The sequence below is a fragment of the Mercenaria mercenaria genome, chromosome 17 (genome assembly GCF_021730395.1).
Source record: "Mercenaria mercenaria strain notata chromosome 17, MADL_Memer_1, whole genome shotgun sequence".
NCBI classification, from domain to species: Eukaryota; Metazoa; Mollusca; class Bivalvia; order Venerida; family Veneridae; genus Mercenaria; species Mercenaria mercenaria.
The window spans coordinates 40,642,358-40,660,352 of NC_069377.1; the positions used below are offsets into that span (position 1 = coordinate 40,642,358).

Here is a 17,995-nt window from a genome sequence, read left to right on the forward strand (position 1 = left end):
TCTTTTTTGATTGCGCTACTCTCTTTTTTTCAATGCAATACTTTTTAAAAAAAATTGCCTTCTCTTTTATGTCGTTCCCACGACTTAGTAACTCGTTACCACGGCATACTCAATCGTTCCCTCGAGATAGTATCTCGTGGGAACGACATAAAAAAGAGAAGTGCAATTAAAAAAAAAAGAGTAGTGAATGTCACCTCTGTGCCACAATCGTGCAACATCGGGCATTTCCGTATTCTCCGGTAAATACGTTGCGTAGCATAAAGGCCGAGATGATCAGATTGCTCTGTGCCACCGTACGGCCATGTTTTTTGACGAATCAGATCAATCTGAACAATCTTTGTAAAGGTTTACCCAGTGAAATTATTTTTCAAAACAGGTCAACATATTTTCGAAAAGAAATAATATACACATTATGATATTGTTCTCCTATTTTATGGTATTGGGTATATAAACTAATGGCTTCACAAGAGATGTGTTGAGGGGACGACAAACGATGTATTGTTATATTGTTATTGATCACACTAGCTCACCTATGCTGGTAAAATGTCAAGTCAAATATTGAATTGAAGGAAAAACAAATACGTAACGATGTAGCCATTCATGTAAATATGTTCCATAGATACAATACAGAAAAGTATATATGGTATATTTTTGTTTATGTTATCAATGTATGAATGGTATAAATGACAAATCACATTATATTATATATTCAAAATCTATGTACAAACGCATACAACAAACTATCAATAAGTTTTTGTCTTTGAAACATAGACATATAAATAATCAATTTTATTCTTTTGAATTGGTTTCATAATTGATTTAAATTTAGTCAAATGAGACCAAACACAATTATATCTATACATGTTTTCTTCAATTATTATAACAATAAAACGGACTTGTCAATAAAAATATAATCTTTTTCAAACCTTATATATGTTAGTTAAACCATGCACTTTCAATAATTTCATACTTTCTATGATATTCAAAAATAACATCAAATAATGATTTTGAAAGTACAGGACTTTTAAACTGATAAACGTTTACACCAAGATGCGTACCTTTACAAGTACTTTGTTATAATAATCCGTATTTAAAAAGTTTCTTTACTTAACAGCAATGTTCCATCATGTGATACAGGAAAATGTTGCAACATATAAAGCAGAGTTTGTTATCCTTCACAGGTTTAAGAAATGTACTATAAGCAATCAGCTCTTAAGATATATGTATATGTCTTATACAAATGCTTCAATATACTGAATCATTCTGCTTCCATTTACGAAAAACAAAACAAAGGTGAGATTTGTTCCTTTAGTTTTAAGCCTATAATGCTGTCTAAATAACTCTACACAGACAAAAGGTTTTACATACTACGTTACATACCTATATACAATAATACATCAACTTAAAAAAAATTAGGATGTTTATACACCTTCATTATTTCATATTAAATCATTTCATCGATAATGGAACTTAATCACTAAATGCATCTATCTCTTCTAAAAACCGTGTAACAATACGATATGTTAAAACCTGGTGTGCAATTGCATACCAAAAACATCATTAAAATGCTTTGAGAGCGGTACCCATATGACAATAAATACCATTTGGTAGTATTTCATTTATGTAATGACAGCCAGTTAACCTAACCATGTTCCTTGATTTTGTACCAGTGTTAACCTGTTCTCCGCAAGAAACTTCCAACTTCTCCACATATGGATGACGCAGTGACATGAGACAGAATGTCTTTTATAAAATCCTTGTGTACAAGTGCAATGATACCCTTTCACCACAGGTCATTCAAATATGGTTATTAATATATGATTTATAAAGTACTGAAGCTATGGTTCTATATTCAATCAATATCTCAGAAATTAATTGTTCTAGTCAAGCTCTTTTATCTCTTTTAACGGATACCACCTTCGATATCAATATTGAGTAACTAAACAAAATTAAAATTTATATTATGGCTATTCACTTGTACTTCAACAAAACATATTTCAGTATTTGTAGCTTTGTTTGATTTCTTTTCAAATTATTTGCGGCTGTTTAGTAAGGTCAACATTTTTTCTTTTTCTGATTTAATCAAAACTTAATGCGTGCTTGCAGCTTTGTAAAGACGCCTCTTAGTAATGTTACGAACTTTGATATTTTGATCTGATTATTGTTTTGTGTGTATGTTTAAATTCTCATTTAATTTGTATAAACTTCCTTATATCTGTTTTGCTCGTTTAAAGTTTGCAGTCTCAGCTGTTTATAAGATTAGACATTTTTACCAAACTCAGACAATTCGGATACATCTTAAATTTATTTGTGTTGGAAATCATACTAAACCATGAATCACCTCACAATTATAAAATAAAACCATGCATCTCCTTGTCGCGAAATTATAAAATAAACATTCACCAGTACATTATATACTTAATTACTGCAATATGGACTTAACTACAAAATAATGTATATGCGCTTTGTCAAATTAAATTGACATCATCTACATAGTTTTCTATCACTACACTGTCAGTTTCTTCTTTTTCGCTATGGTTTTCTTCAATCTTGAGAGCTTCTAGCATACGTTCTTTATAGTTAGGATCATTTACACTAGCTGTGATATAACTGTTTACATATTTCTTCAAATTCTCTGGCATCTTGTCCACATCAATCTGGCCATATGAGAAGAGCAACAGATAATTACTGCCACTTACAACAGCTTTGGTAAGAATGCTGGTCAATACGAACTGGCTGACGTCATCTTCCAAGGTTTCATTTGATATAATGAAGATCACGTGCCTTGCTTCGTCAAGTTTAGGTTCGATACCGAATCTTATATCTTCTCCAAATACAAAATCATCCTGAAGAATGCACACATTCTGCTTGTTTTCTTGAAGGAATGGGATAATCTCGTACCTAGTTAATTGGTGCAATTCTTCTATAACGTCGGGATAGACTATATAAATGTCATGTTTCCCTTCTGCCAAGTTTTCCTGCCCACCAGCTGCAGTAGCATGTAGAATGTGTTCACATAAATGAATTTCACAAACTTCATTATTTTCAAAGTTATTTTCTTCAGGATCGTTTACTTCCTTGTTTTGATTTAACCGTATATTTGATGACATAAGATATTCTATGCTTTTGTGCAATAGTTTAGAATCCATTTTTATATATCTGCCACTTTTTATGTACAAGTTCATGTTTTCTTCGCTGCAGCTAGCTTTGAAGTCATTGTCAACGATAAGAATTACAGATCCAATGTGATTTTTCATAGCTCGTTCAGAAGCGATGCTCCATAAAGTTATCATTAATTCAGAATGTAAACTTTGCATTGTCATACAAAATATAACTCTTCTTGACTTGTTGATAAGCTTTCTAATTCCTTCTACAAACGTAAAACCAATTACAGGATCTCTATACATATCTGCTACTTTGTAATCCGATTCTTGTAAATGTATTTTGATGTTATTTTCCACGAAGTCTTCATCATTTTTGTCATAGATGACTACACAGTCATGTTTGACGTCATCTGGGTTATCTGTAAAGGCGTCGCAGACACTAACTCCGAAGAACATATAAAGCAAAACTCTTACAGTAAATCTCTGGAAATAGATGGTCAGTGACAGGACCGTTATCACGAACAATATGGATCCGATTACGACAGACGGAAATATAACATGTTCTGCAATACTCGGTACTTTTATCTCGTTGCATACAAAAATAGAATCCGGAAATTTTATAATTTTGTTCACTTTCTTGTTATTGTCAGTACATTTAATGAGTTTACTGTCTGTAATCGGACATTGTTTATCTTGTAACCAGGCTTTCATCCACCTTGTATGACAGTCGCACATGAAAGCATTTCCGGCTAAAGATAGTCTGCTGATATTTGTATATTTAATCTGAACCGGCAGCGATGTCAAGTAATTGTTTTCTAATTTTAAAATGGCCACGTTTTTTAATTTTGCTGCTACTAATGATGATATGTTCGTCAATCTGTTTTCAGACAAGTCTAACACAGATACGTTAAGCAGATAGTCTCTTGGTTCCAGTTTCAAGACACTGGCATTCTTAAACCATAATTCCAAAGGATAGTTAGGCATTTTCAAAGGTAATGCTGACATTTTGATATTCCTGCAGTCAACAATTATAATGGAGAGGTCATACCTGATATAGCAACTACACAGTTCAGGACAGTCTGTATCTTTGACCGAGCAGTAAAGATCATGCTCGGTTAAACCTGCAATTGCCTTTCCTTGTAGTTCTTGCGGATACATACACGTCCAGTCCATCTTCGTGTCATTCACGTCCGAAAGCAACAGTTTCAAAGGATACAAGTGACAGTCGCATGTCAACGGATTTCCGACTGTTTTTATGTGGAATGAGATAAACAATTGCACAAAATTATAAATGGACATATTTTGGGCTACTAAATCAAAGGGGATGATTCTTATTTCACAAAAGGATAAGTCAAATACAGATCGTCGTAGAGGATCTTTACCAACTTTGTAACTGGGATCAGACTCTTTCCATTCAACTCTAGCAGTTTGAAAGTCGGGAAAATATAGAGTATTCAGTAGTTCCACAAAGTTTTCTCCAGTTACATTGCTATTATGAATATCAATGATGTCAAGTTTTGTTCCATAGAATGGCATAACTGGGATCGTCTTTAAAGGATTTGAATGCAAATACAAGAACTTAAGGGAATGAATTTGTTCTTTCAGAAAGTCTTTTGGTAAAAGATGTAGTCGGTTGGTTTCCAGGTGTAACTCTTGAAGATATCTTTGGTTTTTCAGTAAATTAGAATCGATCGATGACAGTATATTATTAGACAAATCAAGAAATAACAGTTTGTGCTGATCTTTAAAAACATGCCATGGAAGACTGCTTAATTTATTTTCCTTAAGATGGATGCTTTGTATTTCAGTCTGATTTTTGAACAGCAATTCGTTAATTTCTGTTAAGTTGTTACTAGACAAGTCCACCCTTTGAAGTCCAGTCACGTATTTAAACATCTGGCTTTCATTTTGTTCAATAACTGCGTTGTTGATGACAATTTCCGCTATATTACCATTCAGATGCAACATGTTACTGATGTCCATTTCTGACTTGCGTATCCAAATAGTTCTTCCCGCTGCGGTAACTGTGATATTGGTTCCATTCTCACTGGATTCAAATTTAACGATATCTTGATCTGCAGCATCAATATGAGACTGTGTCCATGGAAACCTCATTTGTGTTGCCAGGTCAATATTCACAAGCTGCAGTGACTGAAGTTTCGGAAATTTCTTGACCAACAACTTTGACTTCAGCCTGAAATGGTTTGTCTTGCATGCTCTCAACTGAAGAGTATTCACATTTTCGAAGATTTCATTACATAATTCCCAGAAAAAATGGGTCCATGTCACGTCATCGCATTCGATGTTGGCGGCAATTATTTGTATGTATTTAGCAAATGGACAACCTATTTTCTGAGACCGTGCATGCAAAAGGAAGTTATTTCTTTGTGAAATTGACCGAATAAAGCCATTTTTTAGAAACAACGACAACTCGTTCAAATACACATCACACCTCGAAAACAATAACGCAACAGATAGTTTCAATTTTCCAACAACGCTCATGCTATTTCTAACAAAATGCACAGCCATGTTATTGTCACAAAGAAAGTTATATGTGTATTCTTTAAACTTCTCAGTTTCACCAGAATTTTGTTTATCAACTTCTTTAAGGGTATGACGGTGTGCCTGTTCATCGATGAAATCCAGGTCAATTGAACAGTTGTTCTGATTTCCCGTCAAAAGGAAAATCAGATTTCCGTTTAAGGTATCATTTGATCCGTTCAAACTGTTTTCACTGTCTAACATTGAGCTGAAAGCACATGGCTTACTTGCTAAAACGCTCGCGTAGGAACAAAATACTACACAAATTAAAATTATTTGCCTCATTGTGTCCATTTGTAACCTCCAAACAAATTCAATGCACCTACTGTTCGTTTAAATGATACATTGCGCGTATAAATACTACCTTATTCTTGTTACGTGTTTGCTATTATTTTTCTACCAATAAGAATCATGATATATGTATGCACTACTGTCTGGATAATATATTTTGTACTAATTTAAAAATACATTTGTTTCGCCAATGCCCCTTTTGTCTTTGTTTGATATTTTGTTGGTAGAAATCAAAATTAGAAATGAAATCAGTTATACAAGTATAGGCATATTTACATTGGATATGAATTAAACTGTCTGCTTATAAAAAAAATTATACATGTACCATGTATTCAAATAACCTGCTCAGATAATCGTCACACCGCCAAGTTTCATACGATCTTCTTTAAAGTATTTAGTGAGCAATCATTGTTACTCATGCACAGACTCAATCAAACAAAGTCTGCTATTATTTTGCTTCTATCCTTCCAACAAATCTTCTTTTTAGTTATCATTAACTTTCACAACACCAGTCTTTTAGTGCCGAGTGGCGGCTGTAAAAAAAGATTCCCCGTACCTGCACTCGGTGTTCATTGGGATTAAGAGTTGTATTCAAGGTTTGATTAACGAACGTAGCATTCCCTTTGTATATTCATCCTTGTTCTACTTTCCCCTTCAACCCCCTCCTCCCGCGCCCCCCCCCCCCCCCTTTCTACTTCCTCCCCCTCTACCTATATTTTGCATAAATTTATATATACTTGTTAGAATTTTGAAGCAAGCCGTCTGAAATATTTTTCCGGGTGATTACAGCTTCTTTTTTGTTGTGGGTCTACTTTGCAAATGCGTGGCTCGTATGTTGTGTTTTTAGTGCTCTGTGCTTCCGAGAAATCTATCCCTACCTACTATCTTCTGTACTGTAAAATTCCACTTATACAGATTGCTGGGAGGCGTTTACTTATTAAGTGATATTTGATAAAGTCGGTCAAACCGTGTCTGTTGTTGTTGTTTTGAGTTGTTACATTCTATGTTTCAAAAGGATCGTGTGATAGACTTTGAATTTGTTGCTTAAAAAGTGTACACGATTAACAAAACTGGCTTATTTATCGTAGCACCACAGATCTCAATAAATTGCATAATGGTACTTCATAAATATATAATTAATCGGCTTTTATGCTTACGTTACTACAAGACGTGAGTCTCAGGAAAGAAGCATATAATTATCGTTCTGAGCTTCGTCCGGAGTTTATTTTATTAGCATAAACTATAATAGTGGCTACCTTGCCCGAGTGGTCAATGCCATAGCACTTTGTAATAGAGTCGGTCGAGTTATTTAATGTGGAGAAGTCATCTAGCTTACTCGTCGGCACTAGCTAAAGTCAAGAAAGTACAGTGTATTATGTAATTCTCTGAAACTTGTAGGTATTTTAAGTTCAGTTATTCTTCGTTGCATGTACTAGTTCGTAGAATTTCAGTTATCTATCTATTTTTCATTATGCCCGGTTGAATGAAAATGTTATTTGGTAAAATAAAACAATAAAATGATAATTGACATTGGTGCATGAAACAGGAAGTAGCAAATGCAATTACAGGAAATATATCTCATCGTCACGGAAAAATCTCATTATGTTCCCGCCAATAAAGATTCCTTCGGGCAAAGTTTTAGGAGGTCAGTAATGTTGGGTAATAATGGAACCATTATATTTTTGTCAAATGTAAACAACGAACTGATCCATGGATTGATTAAAGATACTTTAAAATGTTGTTGAAGATTTAATCGTTAAACATAAGATAATGATGGATCTAATTTTATCTTATTATATACCGTTAAGAATTAGATAACATTTCCTTATTCAAAAAGTCAAAAAAGAGGCATGAGTTGTCTTTTTGTAAAGAATTACCAAAGGAGTATTCTTACTGTAAGTGCAAGATTATTATATGAGTGTGCGTTAACAACTGCTGAAGCAGACATCCTAAATTGAGTGTATTTCCCCTCTTTTTTGGCAAAAAGAAACAAACAAAGAACAGTATTTCTGAAAGTCGAAAGTCTGAAATAAAGAATAAAATTAACTATAATTCTCCATGAATGGCATATTTAAATTTGTAATATATAAGCACTTAATTACCTCTGTTTATTGTTTACATAGCACGCGTGTTCCGCTCACTAATGGTATCATGTTACATTGTTTCAATTAAACTTGCCGGTGTTTTAACTGTCCTGCCAGATTTACTCATATAATTTATAATGAATTTTCATGTTCTTTGTCACACCCTATATATAGTTACCTTCGGATATAGCTCCCTGACCACGTTTTCGTATATAGCCCCTTGCTTTAGAGGAGCTTTATATATACGAACGCAAGCATGTACAATTCCGAATGACTCCCTAAACATGGATTAAATGATATAACAGTAATGAAAGTGTGGTGTCCAGGCATTTGTTTATTCTTGTAATTTTGTTATCTTGTCAGACACTGGTCAAATGCTACTTAAATTTTCTAACCGGTCTGTCATTGTCAATTGTTTTAATATGTCTTAGAGACAATGTCGTGACACACTGAGCATGACTCTCAAACTCCGCATTCAAGATCAAGAGTCATTTATTACTATGAAAGATTAAGTCTGTCATTCCAGCTCTGTTTTCTTTCTGTTCAGCTATATAAAAATAGACTTGGCATTGCAGCTCAGTATTCGTTTAAAAATGTGAATGCCGATAGCTATTCCTAGCGTCAACGTCACATACATTACTTAACGTAGAATGCGGATACGTATATATTTTAAGTCGCATTTTAGAATTAATCTCGATATCTTTAATCATTTAAATGAATTAACAACTACGTGGTCAGTGCATAACTAGACTGGGGAGCTATGTGCGAAACGAATCTGCATGTGTTCCGTTTATAGCTCCAATTTTTGCAAGAGGAGCTATATTCGAAGGGAGCCATATAGGCAACACTGACCTAATTTGACGCTGGGACATAATTTCACTGGGTGAGAAGAAAATATTTTTAATCTTGTAACCCTATATTCTTGGATTCCTATCACTGGGCCTGTGTCTGATGACCTGGCTTGCAAAATTTCCGTACGCCTTCGTAAAACCATTGCAGGACCTGTAGTAAGAACTTGTGAAAAATCTCAGAGCTTTTCAAAGTTTGCAAATTCATGAGACGCATAGTATGGCCCATTATCGAACACTACAATTTCTGGCATGTCGAATCTAGCAAATATGCCCTTGAGTCTGCTTATATCTATAGAACTTCTACAATTAGGCAACTTTTTGACCTCAAAGTAATGTGAATGAATAATGGGCATTGACTATCAGAAAGTCTTTTCCATTGAACTGAAATAGGTCTTTACCAACTACCTGCTATGGGTATTCTGGGACTTGAATGTAGACAAAAGGTTCTTTCTGGTTTGAGTCTCGGTGTTGCAAACATACAGGATATTCCAAAACGAGATTTTTAATTTCCTGGGTGACAGAAAGCAATATCACTTCCTCTACTTATTGTTTTCTCTAATCCCGTATGACTTTAAGAACGAAGTTTTGACATCAAGTCTGCACTCGGGGATTTAGGAACAACAAATTTGTGACCCATCCTGACTACCCCCATCAATGACGGTAAGCTCATCCCTATAGTTCCAGAAATCCAGTCTTATCTGGCCAACCTTCAATAATGACATGTTTCAGAGACAAAAGTTGTTCGTCTCTGTTAGTGTTGACCTTGATTTCTTGCAGCTTCCGGTATTCATCGGTAAGCGTTCTTTGACTATATTAACCTGGACATCAACAGTTTCTGTCCGAGACCGGTCTGTATGCTTGACCGGTAACCTGGACAAAGTATCTGGTACAAGAATCTGAATTCCTTGCCTATCAGTGACAGCTATATCATACTGCGAAATGCTTAAGAGCAGACGTTGTAGCCTAACAGGTGCAGCAAATAAGGATTTTTTACAGGTAACTGGTCCGTGACGACCTTGACCTTTTTTACATAGACCCACAGGCGTATTTCGCCAAGCCAAATAACAGTCCAAGACACTCATACTCAATCATAGCATAATTCATTTGGCTTGGCGTAAGACCGACATAGCCTATAGGTTTATCTTCAAGTCCTGACCTGCTGGGGTCGGTTTGCAACAATAAGGGTTAACCGGGTCATAGAAAGCAAATACAGGAGTTTTCATTGCGTTATGATATCAATCATCTAATCATAAGCTTGCCACTGTGACTGACCCATACTTTGCCAATAATTCGCGTAAGGGCAAAGTGATCTCAGAAAGTATAGGTGCATATCTAGCGAGATAGTAAGAAAATTATCTATAATTGGCAAACTCAAAAATGTCTGAATAAATGTGATTTCCTCAATTTGTATAAAACAGACATACTGCATTTAAAAAGAAATGGTATTCTGTTTGAAACCTTTTATGTTAGTAGAATCATATATTGTCAAATAAATTAATCTTTCTGTAACATTCAATGCTAGAATTCAAACAGAACAGAGTTATCAATACTTGATAAAGCCTGAAAAAATATCTGTCAGAACGTGAAAGTCTTATTCATCTTTTATTGAACATTATTATGACGAACTTTTATATTTTCCTTTCAATTTCCAAAACCACAGCAACTTTTCATCAGTTTACAGTGACGTTCAATGTGGTAACATAATTCTGTCAGGACGGTTTGTAAATCCTTCAATTTATATTACTTTTATATTTTCTATTACCGTATTGAAAATTGTATTCAGCCTTTTTAGGCAATCGCATAGAAACATTTGGAAATAAGTTATTGAGAGTGATATCCCTATCAGTTATTGAGCGTGATATCCCTATCAGTTATTGAGAGTGATATCTCTATCAGTTATTGAGAGTGATATTCCTATGTATAGAACTTACATTTCGGCTACCTCTGTCGGGCCTCGGTCGAACATCAAAATTTCAATAATGTTATCAGCTGTTTAAATGGAATAAAACCAATACTTAAATAGCCTTATGATTGTTTAATGATATCATTTAGGAGCATCCGTGGCCGAGTGTTTTTGAACTACTTACCTCTTACCGCTGCGGATTCGGCACATTGCTTGGAGTGAATAATTCTTTCATGTTAGGAAGCCATCCATCTGGCTAACGTAAGGCCGGTAATCTACCCAGGTGGCTGGAATAATGCTCGAGGAGGTCTTCCTTTACCATGAACAACTGGAAAGCAGTCATATGATATGAGTGTGTCAATGTGACGATAAAGCCAACGGAAACAAATAAAATATGATGTCGATCACCTTACTTGGGTACGGGCACAGTGATACCCATACACCAATGTTCAACATACTGTTATTGGTGCCAAAATGGCTATGTACTCAATGAATATCGCTGGAAGTAAATGCTCTATTCTTGTACTGTAACCACTATTTTAGGGATGAAAGTGCTTTAACAACATGTTTAGTATTATGTAGTGAGATAGCAATATCGGATTGCTCAACATAATTTAAAAAAAAAAGCAATGTTATTTTTTAATTGTGTTGAGAAATCTCACTACCTAATATGTTATTAAACTAAAACAAATAAAAATATCGGTCTGTGAAGCAATGTTAGTACAAAAAGAATGCACCTGGGTCTCAGAGGCTGTCTGTATGTGGATACAACATTTTACTTGAATGCCACAACATCTCATAACGTTAAACTTTATCTATGAAGCCTATAATAGGCAAACATAATCATTTACACAAATGAAGAATGAACCGAACAAAATACCAGAAGTAAAATTAGTTGCGAATACGGGTTGACAGGTCTTGGAGCCATATAAAAACTACCTGTAATTTTAGAAAGCTTGTGTGTAGAAAAAGTTCATTTAACCGTTTAGTTTGTTTCGTTGTGATGTTATAGCTGTAAGAAAATGGTCGTGGTATGCAACTTCATTCGAAATGGCTTATTAATAAGTAAACACATCTGTACATATACACAAAAGATTTATTTTGCTTGTCTGCAAATCACTGGACCGATAATAGAAGTCGACATCTCTCCCATATTTGGCCATTGTGTTTTAATTTTCAAGGAAACGTACATACAAAAAAAAAAGAATTTTGAAATGTGTTCGTTTAATTAAACAAAAAAAGTTGAATTCGGAAAATCGTCGATACAAAGTCAGACCTGTCTGTCGATATTCCGGCCACCTCTGGCATATTGGGTGTATTTTGTCTGCTAACGTTACCAGAACAAATGAATGTAAGTTTAAAGTTTCGGGCTATATTAGTTTTATATCTGCCAAACCTCGGTCAGTAGTTTTCGTGAATTGCGGCTGTAACAAAGTTTATTTCTTTCTTCATTATGACACTGATAATTTCTAAGAAAACACTTTTCTTTCTAGGCTCATCTCAGAGAGATAAGAGATATTGTAAATTTCTTTCAGAAAGTGAAAAAAAAAAAAAAAAAAAAAAAAGTGAGAGGATTTTATGGCAGAGAAAATTTATTTTAAAGGACTCTTACGACTGATGCCAATCTAATGATACACATGTACAGCTTTCTAATGATTATAGGAGTGGTGGTAGGATCTTTTTGAAATTTTAAGATATATTTCGTAATGTCAATCTTATTGCCAAAAATATATTAGCTGTGTAAAAAATTGGTCTGTGTAAAATTGCACATGTTATTTCTATGCTATCTAAGGCATCCTGAAAGTTTTATAACAATCCGTCAACAATTTAAGTTTAAATTTTAGATTTTATGACTTTTTGGTGTCCAAAATATGTAAAATACGCTCAAAATCCCTTTACTGATAAACTGAAATCAAGTCAAGATATCTTGAAAATTTAAACAGTATTTATTACCATCCTCAAGTTTCTTTAGAATGGTGTAGGATTTGAACTGAACTATATTCCATACTAAAAGAGAAATCATGGAAAACTCGTGTTACGGAAAAGGAGGACCAAACAGTATGTATTTAATACAGCGTAACTAAAAAAGGAGACGTCATTGAGTAAAGTATGTTTGCATTTCAAAGGAGGATTGGTAAATATTCCTGAAACTGCAGCGCTTTTCTATAGAATATCTAATAAACGCTATTTACATTTGAGGAAGACCGTGTACTTTGGTCTAATTAGCAAGTACCACTGGTGCACAAAACAAGGAAGTAGCAAAAAAGAAAAAAAATGACAGAACGAAATAGGTCATTTGCCGTGCCCATTTCACGAAAAGAAAATAATGGTTGAAAAGAATATCGGCTGTGGATTATTACACTTTATTTCTCGTTGTTTAAGAAAACGAACAGAAATTTTTGAAAAAATACTAATTCTCAAGTAGAATGTTCTGTGAGTTAAACTAGTTCTACATGGAATGTCGTTTGCGATTGATCTAGTTTCGTTTCATGTTTCATAAGATAAATGAGATAGGGTGACTAGTTTGTCCTTTTCAACTGAGTTTAGCCATGTTACCTTGCCATTTGTCAATTAGCAGCCGCTCCTTTTAACTAGTTTTGGCAGCACAATTATGTTGGCCTAAAAAAAGAAGTAAACTATACCTATGCTTCCTGATTTCAGATATTTTAGAAGTAGGAAGTACAAAGAACAAAGACGTAAGTCCATGAAAAGAATTAATTTTAATTTTTGAACAAGGTTATGAACAAGACTGTATTACAATAATAGTAGATTCCACAGTACGATAAGTCATTTCCAGTAATTTGATAATTTAATTTATAGATAATTCATCTTAATTGTATTTCATGTTAATCAATTCTATGTCGAATACAAAACCAAAAGAATGTCGGTAAGGCTATTTGGTTTATTAATGACGGTTGGTGCAGTTCAATAAGAGAATGACGAATCAAATAAATCTAACACAAGGAAGTCTTTCGAGGGTTTATTCGTATTTTATTTTTGTTTCGTTGTTAAGCTTAAAGTGAAGCGGACGCAAAACTTCAGACCTGACAGGTAAAAAATGACAGGACGAAAGGGGTCATACGCCAACAAAGTAGCTGCCCGCCATTATGAAACTGAAATACTGCTGAAAATCAGCACTAATGTTGAACTGGTAATCACTATGATTGGCCAAATCACTTTTACTGTAACAATATGTGGCATCTGAAAGTACAATACAATTAACATACAATACAATACAATACGTTTTATTTCGGCATTAAACATTATACAGTTTATAGCCACATATGAAATATTAGTAAGCAAACGAAAGTTATTAACAGATGTTATCGGAGGCACAATGAAATTTAATAAGTAAACATACCATTTACACAGTATTATCAGATGTTGTCAGGGTCTCAATGGAACCAAAAAATGGAGATAGATATTGTTCAATAATATATATCATTCAATTTTGTTTTATCAGAGACACAAGCTGTACTGGAACAAATGTGACAGTTACAAGTTACACGAGTTACATAGTTTTCAAATCACATAAGTTATATGCCATTGTCAGAGATTATCAAAGGCACTAAGAAGAATAGTTACAATTTACATAGTATTATCTGTTGTTGTCACGGTCAGAAAGGATTGAAAAAAGTGGCCAGGTTACATAGTTTTTAAGCCACAAAAGTTATATTCAGCTGTTAACAGAGATTATCAGAGGCACAATGAGATTTTGCAAGTAAAAATAGTTACAATTTACATAGTATTATCAGATGTTTTACGGTCCAAATGGAACTGAAAAAAAAGAGTCTGAAAGTATACAATCATTAAAAAATAAGTAAATTTCATCACACTGTCGGAACTAATGTAGAGAAATTACATAGGTACTAACCCCTTAATATCACTCACTACTTGGCCCAATATCTCCTAATGTCTTATTTTGATGGTGTCATATTTTATACCTACTAGTACATATATACTTACCTATTTAATTATGAAAAAGTTTACTTAGAAAAATTCACAATTAATGTAAAGATCCAGAAATACTATAGCATAATCGATTATACAAAATTGCATTTTTCATACAAAACTTAAATTAATACTGTGTAACATTACATTTTTTTATATATGGACCGTCTAACAATTCATTTAAATAACAACATGTATAGAACAATCAGTCGTCGAAACGAAATGCAAGACCTGAAAGAACACACAAACATTTCACTACAACCATAATATAAAACATAATACATGTAATGTAAAGTATTACACAAAAGACTGTCTAAGTTTAAATGCATTAAATGTAAATATTCCTAATTTCTGTATCATCTTGTGATTTCGGAATTCAAAAGTTTTATAAATTTAAACATATTTGGTCTAATCCAGTATTTCTTGGTATATATTGTTTTCTTAAATCATTCTTGCATAAAAACTACTTTTTTTACTGGATCCGCCCATGTATTAACGGGAGAAAAATCGTGTGCAAACAAGGCAATTCACGTGCTGTTAATACATGATTTTTATTTTTGAAATGCTTTGCCAGGGATGTATGTATGTATTTCTGCGCAGACTGATATTTGGCATCTGCATCTTGTTTCTCCCATAATAACCTCTTCTTGTAGAATTATAGATACATTGTAATCCATAGTATGTTTAGCTGTATCAGTTTCCAACCCCAAACCTACTGCCCCCATCAATGTACGCACTAGCTTCTCTTAGAGTTTACTCCCTTTACAAAGCGTCTGTCCAGTTATTGTAAATAACTGTGAATAAATAAGTATCGCGTGTAACTTGTGCTATTGCCCGTTTTTAGGTATTATATTAATGATTTTTGTTAGTATCAGTCGGTTTGTTTTTACCTGATTTTTCGCAGAATTCATATAATAAAACCTCGAAAGCTAGTCACTAGCTTCGTACTCAAAATAATTCGAATGTAAAGTTGTTACTCTTAAAATAATTGTGATCCTGTTTATCAAATTTTTAAGTTATATGCAAAATTATGTGTAATGTAACGTTTGTAATAACTAAAAATAAAAATAAGATGCTCAAAAACCTTCAAATCACGCTTTTAGTAGTGTTGTTGTTTTGTGTGCCCCGGTTATGGATATTTAAAACATGTTTACCGTTTCCAAGAACAACAAGAATGGTAAATAAAAAATGTACCGGAATCGTCAAGTCATCACATATGAAAACAATGCATTTATTCGTCGTGTAATGTTTTTTTTTATGCAAGAATAGCGACAATACACGTTTGTTTTGTGTATTAACGCCTGCAGAAGCCCTTGGGATATGTTTGTGACCTCGACCTTCGGTCTCGGTCACAAACAATCCCACGGGCTTCTGCAGACGTTAATACACAAAAAAACGTGTATTATCCCACAGGAGTCTGAAATTCTATCAATAAGACCATAAAAGTCAATCTTTACAAAGAATACCCCCTATATATATAAAATAAACACCAGGAATGAAACGTCAAAAACCCAGGGTCCCCTGAAAATACGCACGGAACACAGGGTGATCGCAATTTAACGAGCGTAGTTAAGAAATAACACTAAAATACACCTATTTATTTTATATATATAGGGGGTATTCTTTGTAAAGATAGACTTTTATGGTCTTATTGATAGAATTTCAGACTCCTGTGATTATCCCTACATTATACATATGGCATTCTATTATAAAATGGTATTCATCTTCTAATTTTGGACAGATAATACATTTCCTTTCATCTAATGGTATGCTAACTGGTCTTACCCATCTTCCAGCTTCTACTTGTAATTTATGAGAAGATACCCTTAAAAGTGTAACAGATTGGAAAAATTTATTTAGAGCGGGTGTGGGTAATCCCGAACAGGGGGGTAATTCCGAACACATTTTTCCAATGACATTTTTGTATTCTTGAAAGGCACCAATCTAATCCACGGCGTCACATACAGGATAACAACGAATTCCATATCATATTGCAATGAATGCAAAGTTTTGTCGCGCACCTTTTCAAAATAACAGACAAGAATTTATACGACCGCTTGCATGCATGTCGTTCTTATCGGTTTTCGTGTTTTGATGCAAGTAGTATGTAAGGATCTAAAAGTATTGATTTTTACCGCTGACAATGTTTTGATGGAATTCTTACATCACAAGTGTCACGTGGGAAGGGAGTTAACTGCATTTCTCATTATGGAAAACGTTGAAAGATCAAAGAAGCCGTTCGGAATTAGACACACTTGTTAATTAATGTGTGGCTAATTCCAAACAATCAATGTATGAGGAACAGTTTATCCAAAATAAGTATATATAAAGACTTATAATATATTTGAAGCAAATAACTAGAGTTAGATTATAAATAAATAAAAAAGTAGATAAATAAATATATATATAAAAGAAAGATACAGTAACAAATAAATAAATCTACTACTTTGTAAAATGAGTTCAACTTCCTTTCATTCATATTGGCTCGTTTTAAACATGTGCAATATGATCCGACTCTGGTAGAGGAGGCGGCGACTCATGTAGCAATAGCATGAGCTTGTCAAGAGTTGCAAGCAAATTTTGGGTGCCAAGACAACCCTGCAAGACAAGGTCCACGTTACTGCTATGCATGTGAAAAACCCTACATGCACCAATTGTGGATACAGATTTCACCCTAAATGTGTGGCAGATGAATAATTAGGCTATACAGACAAACTTCTGTTTGAATGCAAATACTGTTAATTTAAACACAGATTCAAGACATTTTTAAACACTGCAAACTGCATCATGTATAAGGGTTGATTAATACCATATTCAATGTTTCGGACATTAATCATGTAGAAAGTTGTCACAGATGTTGTGCTGTGCTTCTGCAAATTTAGTTTAGATACAGATGCTCTGTAAATTCCAGTTATATGTTTCGTTTTATAAAGTTTCTTTTGTTAAAAATGCAAGTATACTACTGTAAAGAATGTCTGTGTTTATCATTGTAAACAAACAAACGTTCTGTTCTTAAGAAGTTGGAACTGTTCGGAATTAGCCCCTCTGTTGTTCGGAATTACCCGCTCTGTTCGGAAATAAACGTCCAATAGGTAATATCCTCAATACACTATACTGACAATATCTGTATACTTATATAGTTTGGAATTATACACGCTAAATCAGCTGGAATCACTCTATAAACAAGTTGTTTTTAAATGGCAATATAAGTGGGTATTTCCGAACATTCAACATTATTGCTTAACTGTTCGGAAATACCCACACCCGCTC

General features: G+C 33.9%; 1 protein-coding gene across 1 annotated transcript; it reads right to left on the minus strand.

The window, feature by feature from the left end:
• Window positions 1-1,082: 1,082 nt before the first annotated feature.
• On the minus strand, window positions 1,083-5,925 carry LOC123537363 (protein toll-like). Its single transcript, XM_045321055.2, has one exon. The coding sequence runs from the start codon at window positions 5,847-5,849 to the stop codon at window positions 2,469-2,471; it is 3,381 nt and encodes a 1,126-aa protein (XP_045176990.2). The 5' UTR covers window positions 5,850-5,925; the 3' UTR covers window positions 1,083-2,468.
• Window positions 5,926-17,995: the final 12,070 nt, after the last annotated feature.